The sequence below is a fragment of the Ceratotherium simum genome, chromosome 5 (genome assembly GCF_057802395.1).
Source record: "Ceratotherium simum simum isolate JZ-2026a chromosome 5, ASM5780239v1, whole genome shotgun sequence".
NCBI lineage: Eukaryota > Metazoa > Chordata > Mammalia > Perissodactyla > Rhinocerotidae > Ceratotherium > Ceratotherium simum.
In genome coordinates, this window is record NC_141904.1 from 77,961,181 (window position 1) to 77,974,450 (window position 13,270).

General features: G+C 39.7%; 1 protein-coding gene across 1 annotated transcript in view; it reads left to right on the forward strand.

Moving 5' to 3' along the window:
- Positions 1-13,270, forward strand: part of ITPR1 (inositol 1,4,5-trisphosphate receptor type 1) — a 321,115-nt gene that overhangs the window by 173,278 nt on the left and 134,567 nt on the right. The window contains exons 32-36 of the mRNA XM_087431374.1: positions 606-806; positions 2,494-2,745; positions 5,675-5,800; positions 8,082-8,210; positions 12,797-12,917. Coding sequence (XP_087287500.1) covers positions 606-806; positions 2,494-2,745; positions 5,675-5,800; positions 8,082-8,210; positions 12,797-12,917 — 829 coding nt within the window. The remainder of the gene's footprint in view (positions 1-605; positions 807-2,493; positions 2,746-5,674; positions 5,801-8,081; positions 8,211-12,796; positions 12,918-13,270) is intronic.

Genomic DNA, 13,270 nt, shown 5'->3' on the forward strand with positions numbered 1-13,270 from the left:
AGTATTGTCAAGGATGTGGAATAGCTGTAATGTAGAATGTACATTGTTAACATCTTTCAAAAGCTCTTTAGAAGTATCTTCTAAAGCCAAACATAGTTAAACTCTGGGACCCAGCAGTTCTGCTCTTGGATATAAACCCAACAGAAATGCATAAATTAACTTTACCAGAAGACATGTATGCAACAACAGGGATAACAACATTGCAAATGTAATGTTGAACAAAAAAAGCCAGATAGAAAAAATGCATGCAGTTCAAGAACAGGCAAAACTAATCTATGGTTATAGAGATCAAAATAGTTCTTAAATTGGGGGTGGGGCATAAAGGAGGCCTGTTTTGTTTCTTGATCTGGGTGCTAGTGTTCACTTGGGAATTGACTTAGCTGAATACTAGTGATTTGTTTGCTTTTCTGTGTGTTTATTATGTGTGATCGAAAAAGTTTACTAAAAATGAAGGCAGTACAGAAGCGAGAGTGGAGAAAGGTATCTTCATGGGTTTCAATGCTTCTCTCTCTGTTTTTAGTGGACTCTTCTTTTTCTCACTTTGTACTCTGCTCTAGCCTTCTTTTGATCATTTCCCTGTGCTTCTGCCCTCACTCTTGTGCCAGATCCTGGAGGCAGTAACGATGCAACACATCTTCATGAACAATTTCCAGCTCTGCAGTGAGATCAATGAGAGAGTCGTCCAGCACTTCGTTCACTGCATTGAGACTCATGGTCGAAACGTCCAGTACATAAAGTTCTTGCAGACGATTGTCAAGGCAGAAGGGAAATTCATTAAAAAGTGCCAAGACATGGTCATGGCTGAGGTGACATATATTTCAATATTCCTTCGTCTGATGTTCCATAGGAATTTTAAAATTATTTAATCTTATCTATATGAACTGGCACCCTCTCCTGGAGCCACATGAAGGGACAAAAAGTAATTGTGTGTGATCTCATGTTTGTGAACTTAAACTGTAGATATAGGCAAGAGTCTGCTCTGATTTTTCATAGCAATAAATCTACTTATTTTAAAGAAGTTTGGCTTGGATTCTTCTGAGAGGGGGAAAAAAGACCCCCAGGAATAATGAACCAAAATATTGTGAATGGAGATTAAATGTGGCTAGAACCCAGTGAGCTACAATAGCTTCCCTTCTTGTGGATTATATGACTTTTTCTTTAATTATTGACCCAATTAATAGCTAGAAAAATTGGTGCTTGATGATTCACGAGAAGAAACTGGCCAGTGGAATCGGGGCGAAGTCCCTCTTGGTTCTCTGTGGGAGGTCAGCACCCCGTGGATGCTGTCCAACCAGGAAGACCCTCTGCCACACGCGAGACTTTGGCTTTCACATCTATTTGGTTTAATCTTTCCACCTTTTTAAAAATGAAAACCTAAGTAAATCTACCTAACACTTGGGTTTATAATCCCATCTACATATATGATTCCAGTGGAAGGTAGTGTAGTGTAATTAAAAGAGTTGGCTCACCCTGCGATACCAGTGTCAGCTGTACCACTTCACTGGACGTGTGACTTGGGACGTGTTACTTGACTTCTCACACTCGCAGCACGCATTTCTGTAAAATGAAGGTATAGCAGTATTCAGTTGCAGAGCTCATATGCAAATTAAATGGGATAATGATGACAATAATAGCTAACATTTATTGGAAGCCTACCATACTTTAGTCACTGTTCTAAGCAATTTATATATAATCATTTATGTAATCTACATGACAGCACCATGAATTAGGTATCATATTTATCTTCAGTTTTACAGACAAAACTGAGGCACTGTGAGGTTAGGTGATGCATTTAAAGTGTTTATCATAGTATCCGGCACATAATTAGAATTCATAAAGGTTAGTTGTTATTAAGTACATAATATTGGCCATATTTACTTTGATTCTATGCCAACCCTTTTTGGATCTTTTGTGTTTCATGCAGTGCTGAAATTGATTTATTCTGAAGTAGAGGTATGGGAAGCCACAGTCCTGGGGGACAAGTTATGATTAGGAATGCCTTGACTATTTGATGAGTGTTGGAAAGAAGGCATATCTTAATTAGAAGTGGATAATTTGTAATTGTGAAGAAATAAGGCAGTGTATGAGAGTTGTAAGAGGAATACTTTTAAAGCATAAAAAGAAGATGGAAACATTTTTTAAAAGAAAAATCATAGCCTAATTATTAGGTTTGGAAATACAGGTGCAAGGTTGCAATCTACATTTCCACTTGACACATGAATGCTGGTATGCAGACTTCATCTTCCTCTAGTAGTTTTTTAGGACCACTGTGATATTTCTATATCTGTGGATTAAAATGATGCTGCTGAAGATTTTTAGTTGTTCAGTAATATCAATGAAGGAAATCTAGATGACTTTAGTAATATAGGTAAGACTGGTTTTGGAAGGTAAATGCTAACAGAACATCCCTTTTTCTCTGCGAATAGATTTTTTTTTAATGATATCTCCACTCCTGCAAGCTTGTGATATCAACAAACCCTATTCTTTTTATAGCTGGTTAATTCAGGAGAAGACGTCCTCGTGTTCTACAACGACAGAGCCTCTTTCCAGACTCTAATCCAGATGATGAGGTCAGAGCGGGACCGGATGGATGAGAATAGCCCTCTCATGTACCACATCCACCTGGTCGAGCTCTTGGCCGTGTGCACAGAGGGCAAGAACGTCTACACGGAGATAAAGTGCAACTCTCTGCTCCCGCTGGATGACATCGTCCGCGTGGTGACCCATGAAGACTGCATCCCCGAGGTGAGCGAGCCCAGGATGGCGTGTGCCCTTTACATGTCTTTCCACTTGGTACATGGGGCCGAGTCTGGGTGGGAGGCTTCCTAGTGGCTGGCTCGAATGGGACCTCACAGTTTTGAGACCTGCAGCTCATTGTGCAGTGAGATTCCAGTTGGCTGAAACAAGATTTTCTTGAGTGTCGATTTTGCTCAAAAGGAATGTGGGGGGATATTAGTCTTTCCTTCTGTCTCCTTGAGAAGAATGGGAACACTGCTGCACTGCATCAGCTCTGTGGAACTAATAATTCACCCTGTTGAGAAAGAGGATTTGATTGGAATGAACTTCTTAGAAATGAGATTAAGAGTAGGTTGAGATACAGTTCGTGTGAATGTAAGACCTATTTGTAAGTTCATTCTTTAAAATGAAAACTTGTATTGCAAAAATAATGAATGACGATTATGAAATATGTAGGAACTACAGGTAACCAATAACTAAATTAAAATAATCTATAATTCCACCACCCATAGTGAATACCTGTTTGGTTTTTGAAATAAATCTTTCCAGGCTTTCTTTTTCCCTGTTCATACATATTGACTAGTAACAAAAAAATGGATCAGACAGTATATATTTTACTTTTGTATGTTATATAAAATATATACTATTAGTTTATATTTTAAACTAAATATATATATAGCATATGTAGTATTTATCAAATACATATACTATTTATGTTTTTAGATTAATTTTTGAGAAGTTAATACATTTTAAAAAGTTCAAATAGCAGAGACCATAAAGGAGTAAACTATGAAAAATCACCTGATCTCTTCCTCCCCACCCCACAGAAAATCATTTATTGCATTCTTGTATATCCTCCAAAGTTTTGTGTATAAGCAAATACAAATATATACTTTATTCCCCCACCCCCTTTTTTTAGCACCAAAAATGACATTCTAAATACACTATTCTTCTTTTCATATCAGTCCATAAAGAGATTCCACATTCCTTTTTTATAGTTATGTAAAATTCCATTGTACTGGTGTACCATGAACATTGAACCAGCTCACAATAATATAATGAGATAATAATTATAATAACAAGATTGCGTTTTTCTCACAGCCTTGTTCACATGGTATGTTATCAAACTTTTGGATTCTTGTAGATCAGATAGATGAAAGTGGTATTTTGACAGTTTTAATTTGCATTTCTCTTGTTATGGGTAAGGGAGGTATAATATTAGCTTATTTTTTTTTACCCATTTTTGTTTGAAATACAGTGTAAGTATAGAAAAGTACATAAATCTGGATTGTATATGAATAATTATGAAGAGAACAGCTGTGTAACCACCACTCAGATCAAGAAATATGACAAGTTCCTCCTCCTTGTCCTTTCCCAGTCCCTGACTTCCCCCAAGGGGCTCCCTCCTGTACTTGTATGAGCTGACTTTCGTGTAATCCCATAGTTGCTTTTCTTTATGCATCCCTAAATAATATAATTTAGTTTTGCTAGTTTTTGAAGTTTATTATTTTGTGCATTTTAAAGTTCAACTTTATGGTGTTAAGATTCATCTATCCTGACGTATGCAGCTGTATTCTTTTCCTTTGCTTTGGAGCATTCCCCCATGGCATTGTACCACAGTATGATTTTCTGTACAGTCATACATCACTTAACGATGGGGATATGTTTTGAGGAATGCGTTGTTAGGTGATTTTGTCATTGTGCAAACATCATGGAGTGTACTTACACACACCTAGATGATATAGCCTCCTACATGTCTAGACTGTATGGTACTAATCTTATGGGACCACCATCCTATATGTGATCTGTTGTTGACCGATCGTTAAGTGGTCCATTACTGTATCTCTGTTGATGCTCATTTTGGTTGTTTCTAGTTTTTGGCTCTTAGGACCAATGCATGTGTCCTGGCCACACGTGTGTACACATTTCTTCAGGGTGTACACTTAGAAGTGGAAGTGCCATGTCATATGGGGTGCATTTCTTCCATTTGACTTGATAATGCCAAGTGGTTTTCCAGCATAGTTGCTGCAGCAGCCATCCCTCCCCATAGAGCTCTTGTTGATCCACATCCCTGCCAACTCTTGGTATTATCAGACCCTTTGTTTTATTTTTTTTTCAATCTAGTGGATGTATAGTGGTATCTTATATTGGTTTTAATTTCCATGTCCTTGATGACTAACTGAAGTTGAGCTCATTTCCATGTTTTTTTTTACATTTAATATTCCATCAAGAAAATATCACATCAAATTTTTTGCCTGTTTTTTCTTTGGAGTATCCATCTTACTCTTAAGATGCACAGATCTGTGGGAATTCTTCATTGGGATATGCATTACAAACAACTTCTTTCCACTCACGCCATTTAACTCTTTTAACAGTGCCTTTTCATGAACAGAAATTCTTGATTTTAATGCAGTCAAACTTGTCCTCCATCTTCTCTATGGTCAGAGTGTTTTGTTCCATTCTTTTTTATTTTTTGTGAAGAAGATCGGCCCTGAGCTAACATCTGCCAATCCTCCTCTTTTTGCTGAGGAAGACTGGCCCTGAGTTAACATCCATGCCCATCTTCCTCTACTTTGTGTGGGACGCCGCCACAGCATGGCTTGACAAGCGGTGCGTTGGTGTGCGCCCGGGATCCAAACCGGCGAACCCAGGGCTGCGGCAGTGGAGCACGCGCACTTAACCACTGGCGCCACCGGGCCGGCCCCTGTTTTGTTCCATTCTTTGCCTTGAGGTCATGAAAATATTCTCTTCCAAAAGCTTTGTTTTTGAATTTTATAACTTTGAATTCTGAATATCAAAAAACGCAGAAATTAAAGCTGGCAGGTGAAAATGGAAGAGCGTGTTGATCCATCCTTCTCACTCTAAGTAACACGAGGCAGCTAATCATTTCCACATATACCAAGTTGGTTTTTCAGAAAACCTTATTTCTATCTTCCAGGTTAAAATTGCTTACATTAACTTCCTGAATCACTGCTATGTGGATACTGAGGTGGAAATGAAGGAGATTTACACCAGCAATCACATGTGGAAATTGTTTGAGAATTTCCTCGTAGACATCTGCAGGGTAAGGCCTTCTGGCACTAAGGAGGCAGAGTAAAAGTGTGTGTGCCTGGGCATCGCTGTGCAGACATAAGGAAAACAGTCACATAATTTCAATTCGCTAATTCATGGCTCAAGGAGGCAGATGTGGCTCTTATCCTTTCACATGTCTCGTTTCTTTTTACCTGTTGCTCGTAGCTGAGAATAGATTTTATTTGTCAAGCTTCAGGGAAGATAGGTTATTTCTGGTTTTCATTTCATCCTTTATGAATTTATTTGTGAATTGATAACCTGGGACATATTAAAATCAAATTTATAAAGTTTTCATTTCCTTGACAATATGTCTCTCCTCAAAGGATACTTCCTGAGTTTGAGCATTTATCTCTTACAGCCTGGTGTCAAGGATTCTGCAAAGCATTTCACTTTCCATCTGTTGCTTCCCTGATCTGGCAGTTGGGGTGGGCTTCATATTCTTAATTTAGTTTTGCTCTGAGCTTAATATTCATTCTAAAGCCACAAGAATACTACTTAACAAGGCACACCATGGATTAGTATGAGTTTTGTGTGGTGGAGTTGGGGGAGGGGGCAAGTAACAAGGTTCTTTAGAGAGTAATTGTGAGATGAATCCCAATTTCAGAAACGTTGGGATGTTAAAAAGAAAAAAAGATGCATTGTCGAATCCTAGAATGTGATATTTTCTGCCTGACTGTACAATTACCAGTGTGAGACAAGGAGCCTGCAAGAACTTATTTTCCTTCTAAGCAAGGACTATATTTAATAGCACTCAGGCGTTAGTGTCACAGATGCATATGTATATTTTTTAATCTCAAATTTCTTCTAGTCTTTTTTTTTAAAGGATTTTGGCTTTTATTTATTTATTTTTTGAAGTTTTCACCCTGTAGGCTTTTTGTGTGTGTGTGTCTGTGTGTGTGAGGAAGAGTAACCCTGAGCTAACATCTGCCAATCCTCCTCTTTTTGCTGAGGAAGACTGACCCTGTCCTAACATCCTTGCCCATCTTCCTCCACTTTATATGGGACGCCGCCACAGCATGGCCTGACAAGCAGGGCATTGGTGCGCGCCCAGGATCCGAACTGGCGAACCCCAGGCCCCCGCAGCAGACTGCACGCACTTAACCGCCTGTGCCACCGGGCCGGCCCCTCTTCTAGTCTTTTAAACCCATAAGTCTGGGGTTTGGGGCTTGGAATGGAAGGCTTGCTTTGTTTCTTTAAGTCAGGGCTTGGCAGAGTTTTCTGTAACGGGCCAGGTGGTAAGCATGTTTGGCTTTGTGGGCCATCCGGTTTCTGTCACAACTACTCAACTCTGCCCTGGTAGCATGACAGCAGCCATGACAATGTGTCAACAAATGGGCTTGGCTGTGTTCCAATAAAATTTATTTATAAAAACAGCCACCAGTCCTTAACTTTGCCGACCCCTGCATTGAATTCTTCAGAAATGCTGTAAATTCAGTTACTAATTTCATTCTCTGAATGTGTCTACAGACTGCCCAATATTGAGCTCAAAACATCATATTCAGTTAATAAAACTTGGTTTTTTTGCCTTTTCCTTGATAACTTTTTTATTATAAGCAATTTTATATCTCAAATGATAGGACTAATGAATTTGGTAATAAACTTCGATTTTAAAAAGTGTATTTTCTAAACCTGTTCTTCTAAATATCTCATGTTATTCTAAGCAGCAAAATTAAGTAGTGTACAAGTGAAATCTGAAGTCTCTCCTCACCCCAAAACCTGTGCAGTCAATTATTCTGCATCATGGCTACTATTTTCAGCAGCACCATATGTCAGTAATATTTTTATTGAATGGAAGAGTGTTATAGCTTTGGAGAATATCATGCACAATGGACCTCAGTGATATATTTGATTCTCTTGATTGTATGGATTGGAAAACCATGGCCTAGAGCAGATGAATGGCTTAACCAGGAGGACAGAGGACAGTTTACTTTTAAGGGAAAATTTAGACAACTGTAGTTATTATGCCTCTTACTGTCTTTTGAGGTTTTAGATTTGCTGCACGTGGCTAGGAATTTGGAAGCAATGGCCTTGTACATCCCATACCAATTTTAATGTTTTGTGATTCTACGCTGTAATATCTGAGCTGATCTGCTTCTCTTTTTTCTATGATTTATTTTTTATCATTGTTATCTCTTAAGGGGAGAAATATTGACCTGCAGGCCTTTAAGATTTGTTTGTTAAGAGTAATCGCCAGAAACGGTCACAAATTTCTTGATTTTCCAACTGACGTGCGGGTTTTGGAATAATGTCTAAAGCGTCCCATTGTCTTCCAGGCCTGTAACAACACAAGTGACAGGAAACATGCAGACTCAATTTTGGAGAAGTATGTTACCGAAATTGTCATGAGTATTGTTACTACCTTCTTCAGTTCTCCCTTCTCAGACCAGAGTACAACTTTGCAGGTAAGAAGTACAAACGTAGACACAGGAGGTTCACAGTAGATCTTCGTCAGTTGGAGTTGGTGCTGATTTGGGAGTGAGCAGCTGTAGATGAGCCGCTCTGCAAGCATTACTACAGGATGCTTTTCTCTTTGTGGAAGATAGCTTTTACAGGATCCCTTGGATAAAGAAGTACCTGAGAATGTTTTTCTATACCAGATGGTTTTATTGGTTGTTGATTTTCTCCTTAAGATGCCTTCTTTTTGTTTTCCCTTCAATCTTGTTGATTCCTCCCCTCCAATTTTAGAAAGAGAAGCAGCTTTCAAATAGGTACTAGCATGTTATTAACACTTCTAAACAAAGTATCTGGAAATCTCTGTTTTAACTCCGAGTGTGTGCCTAGAGTTCATCTGAGGCAGCATATGGCTGGAGTGAGAAGTTGTTTAGTCGTGAGCAGGCCCAGCAGGCCCAGTCAGCAGGGCCACTACACTGTACAGCTCCACGGGCACCATTCATGTAGAGTCCTGTGTGCGTGGCGCCTCCTGGAGTTGTCTGGTTTAGCAGCCCCCCATGCTGATTCTCAGTGTACTTATAGTTTCAAAGCCTTGAATCCATGGATCTGGAGACGTTATCATTATTCTTTTATTTGGCAAAATCACTCTTCTTTTTGTAACTTATATCTGGGTCATTTGGTACGAGAGTCTTACTGCAGGTCCACTTGTACAGCTTGCAGAATGAAAGCTGGACTGGGTCTCCAGTGGCCAGAACAGAAATATTAGCCATCCTTGTGTCATGGAAAGAGATGGAGGCTGTCCTGGGGCTGATGGGTGGCCTGGGGGTGAATGAGGTTAGATCACAGACAAATAATCTGACATTAAATTTCAGGTAAATTCTCCACGGAAAGAGTGAGTCATGGTCAATATAATACTCATTGGTATGTTTGTTAGATGCTGCTATATTTCATTAACTATATGAAGGAGCTCATATAAGCTTAGTACAGCCTATAGATAGATGGTATTATCCCCATTTTGCAGCTCAGTGAACTGAGGCTCAGAGGGTTTAATTACCAGGCTCAGCCACGGTCACAGCTATTAAGTGGCATAACTAAGATTTCAACCTAGTTCTGTCTGACCCTAAAACTTGAATTATGGAATTTTTAGTGAGGTATGTCTTCCTAGGGACTGTGGGTAACCTTCTATTTAGTATAGAAATAACTATAAAAGCTAATAGTTAAACTAAAGTATCATACAGTTAGAATGCTGCCTTTAGAACGTCTGTATATACTTCTTGAGTAATTGGGCAAGAGGATCCTAACACATGAGTTACTGGAGGCCAGCACATGCTCCTTACCAAGTACTATTATGCTAAGAGCCAGCCAGGAAAGTTACTTTGGTTAGTAAGATTGGACTTGCTTCTCTTGTAATTTAAAGTGACAATCACCATGGCAATGACCATTCTCCAGATTGTGAAACAGTGTTGCAAAACCAAAATGTCAAAGTAAATCAGTCAAATTAATCGCAAAAATTAAAAAGGAACTTGTATTTTTGGTTTTTCATCTTGATCACTACTCTCTACTTACACTGCCTTGCTCTGAAACTAACTTTTAACCCAACTAATAAGCAGGAATTGTCAGAGAGATGAATCTTCAGCATAAATATTGTAAGTCCCTAGCAGGGCTCAGGTTGTCTCTATATATTTAGAATATAAAGTCCAGCTTTGATTTTTAGGGTTTTTTTTAGGGGGTAGCTTATGGATTTTTAGAACATTTATTGTCAATGAATACTATTTTTGAAGCTCTCATAGCCTGTCTTATCTGTTGAAAAGCATATGTCTTATTTCCCTAGCTAGATTTTTACCTCCTTCCTTCTTTGTTTCTTGTTTCCTTCCTTCCTTTCTTCAACCCACTTTTATGAGGGAGGAAAATGGTGAACTTGGGGTTGACTGTGTTGTATTTAAGGTGGCAGTGGAATGTCCAGAGGCAGCTGGAAATGTGGGATCCAGGGAGGGAGAACAGAATTTTGAGGGGCAGAGTTGAGTTCAAATTCCCCTTCTGTTCCTTACCAGGGTGAACTTGGATAGGTCACAGAACTTCGGAACCTCTTTTCTTACATGTCAGACAGGGATATAATATCAACCTTGCAAGTTACTGTGAGCGTTAGGGATAATGTTTATGAAGCATCTAGCATGGCACATAGTAGGTGCTTAATAAGTGGTAGCTTATACTGTGCCCTGCTGGACTGTAAGCTACAGTAAGGAGGGCAAAGTTATGTGTTATGCTCACGGTTGTCTTGGATACTGCTCTGTCCCTTGCACGTAGCACTGTGCCTGGCACCCAGTAGATGCTAATTTGTTGAGTGAGTAAATGAATCAGTGAGACTCTTGAAAGCTGACTGGTACAGTCCAAATATAAACATTTTCTAGTTGAAGTTTTGGCCAGGAAAATGAAGTGGTTGACTAGAAGGAAACTGGGCAGAGCACAAATAATTAAGAATGAGATGTAAAAGAGTCCAAAGGAAGATCAAGGAGGTATCATGCCAGCAGGATGAGGTTCAGGAGCACATGGGATCTCAGGAACTAAGAAAGGGGAGGATTTTAGGAAGAAGATGATGGGCACCTGTGGTCTTTAGCCCAAGAGGTTGAGTGAGCTGATGCCTCCAGATTACCCATTGAAATGGGTAATTAGGAAGCAGCTGCTCTGGCAATTTATTCATCGTTTGTTCATCCAGGTGTCAGATGGGAGCAGAGCAGATGCTCAATAAATATTGGTTCAATTGAATTAATTTAGTCAAAGGACCCTTCTTTCTTTGAGTTAGGCTTTGGATTCCCATCCCAACTCCAGCACATATTAGCCAGTAGGGCAGTTGATAATACCACTGCTTATTTCATAGGGTCGTGGTGAGGGTTAAATGAGATATTTATAAAGCACTTAACACAGCCTGGCATGTAGGAAGTATCCTCAATAAATAGCTGCCCTCATTGGACCCATTGTGCTCCGGGACTAAAAGTCAGGGTTTCTTGGCCAATGTCTCAAGCTCCCTATGCTCCTGTCCTCTATTAGTAACACAGTTTACTGTCTGGGTGGCTGTGAGATGTAGAACAGAAAGTACTTCTTGAAGAAAGCAATGAGATTCTGGTTCCCAGGTGAACTTAGTGGAAAGAGCACAGATTTTTGGCATCAGAGAGGCCTGAAGTCGACTCGCTGCTCCGCCATCACTTCATAGTTCCTTTGGATGCTTTCTTTTAACCTTTCTGGGCCTTTGCTTTTCATTTACGGCATTAAGGTAACTCCTATATCATAGGATTGTTATGGAGGCCCAAATGAGATCTCAGGTGAAGTGTGTGGCACTTAATGAATGGAAGGTATCTGAACAATGTTTATAGAGGAGGTCGTGAATTTTTATGAGCCTGTTTTATTTTCTTGTAATAGACTCCTTTTTTCCTTAGGACTTTCAGTGGTGTTTCTTTGATCTTGGAAACCTCTCTGGAGTTTTTCAATACTTTTTTTCTTTGCTGTATTAACTCCTGCTGTTTTTTGGAGGGGCTATGCAAGTCCTCTCTCCTATAATTAATGACCAGGGGAGTAGCTCACCATACACAGTGCTCCTTGCCTTGCAGGTCCAAAGCTTCCCTAATCCAGGTAGCTTTGGATAGACACCAAGACTACATGCATTCAGAAAGTCCGTGTCAAATTGATTAAGTGGATGTTTGAGTTCTCTTATTTTATTTTATTTTATTTTATTTATTTTTTTTTTTTTAAAGATTTTATTTATTTATTTTTTCCCCCAAAGCCCCAGCAGATAGTTGTATGTCATAGCTGCACATCCTTCTAGTTGCTGTATGTGGGACACGGCCTCAGCATGGCTGGAGAAGCGGTGCGTCGGTGCACGCCCGGGATCCGAACCCGGGCCGCCAGCAGCGGAGCGCGTGCACTTAACCGCTAAGCCACCGGGCCGGCCCGAGTTCTCTTATTTTAAAATGAGTACAGATTTATACTGTCAAAGAGAGGAATAAATCCTACCATGTAGTTAACATCCAAGTACTCATTTGTAGTAAATGAATACTTATAAATAGAAGCCGTCAGAACTGTCTTCTCTTTATATCATTGAAGACACTGCCAGAAATGAAGAATTAAGGAGCATTCTGGGTGAGATCCACTCATCAGGTTGTTTTTGCTGATTAAAAATATAGGTTCTACTCATAGGATATAATGTCTGGAAAAGACTTTGGGGTTAATCTGCCTCAGTCCACTTATTTTATATATTGGATGAAGTTAAAGCTCAGAGAGGTGAAGTAATTTGTCTAAAGTTATACAGCTAGTTGATAACTAGACAAGAATACCACCTTCCAGGATTTGGTTTCACTGCTCCTTCTTGTGGTCAGACTTAGAAAGGTAGCATCAGGTTTGTGCATTACCTTAAAATGCTTCTGACTTTTTCTCCCTTGGCTAGGCAGCTTCTGGAATCCAGCTCATAACCAGTCACCTTTTCCCACTCTTGCGTGAGGGTCCATCAACCCATGGTTCAGGGCAATGTCTGTTTCTGACCAGTGCTTCAGTAATCTACAAATAAAAGTCTTTGTATCACCTCTTTCTTGGCCTCTCTTTCTTGCAGACTCGCCAACCTGTCTTTGTGCAACTGCTGCAAGGTGTGTTCAGGGTTTACCACTGCAACTGGTTAATGCCGAGTCAAAAAGCCTCCGTGGAGAGCTGTATTCGGGTGCTCTCGGACGTAGGTAAGATGTCAATTCAATTTGGATTTAACGTGATGAAAATGAATTGCCTAACAGGAGTAAAGACCACCATGTATTGAGCTGTAGTTCTTCTAAGGTTCCACACACAGGAAGTCGCAGAGACAGAACCGGAACTGAGGTCTTCTTGATTCATAAACCTCACTTTCATCTACTAAGCCAGCATCTCCCAAAGTTAAGAACCAGTAAGTGCCAAAGAGAGCTAGGCTTTGAAAAACAAGATTCCAGGGTTAAATGTTAGGCAACACTTGGCAAGTGACAGTGCACACAAGCTTATTCAAGGCCCTGGGAAGTCCCTCATTCAAGAAACTAACTTGTTGAATCCGGTAAACGTATTT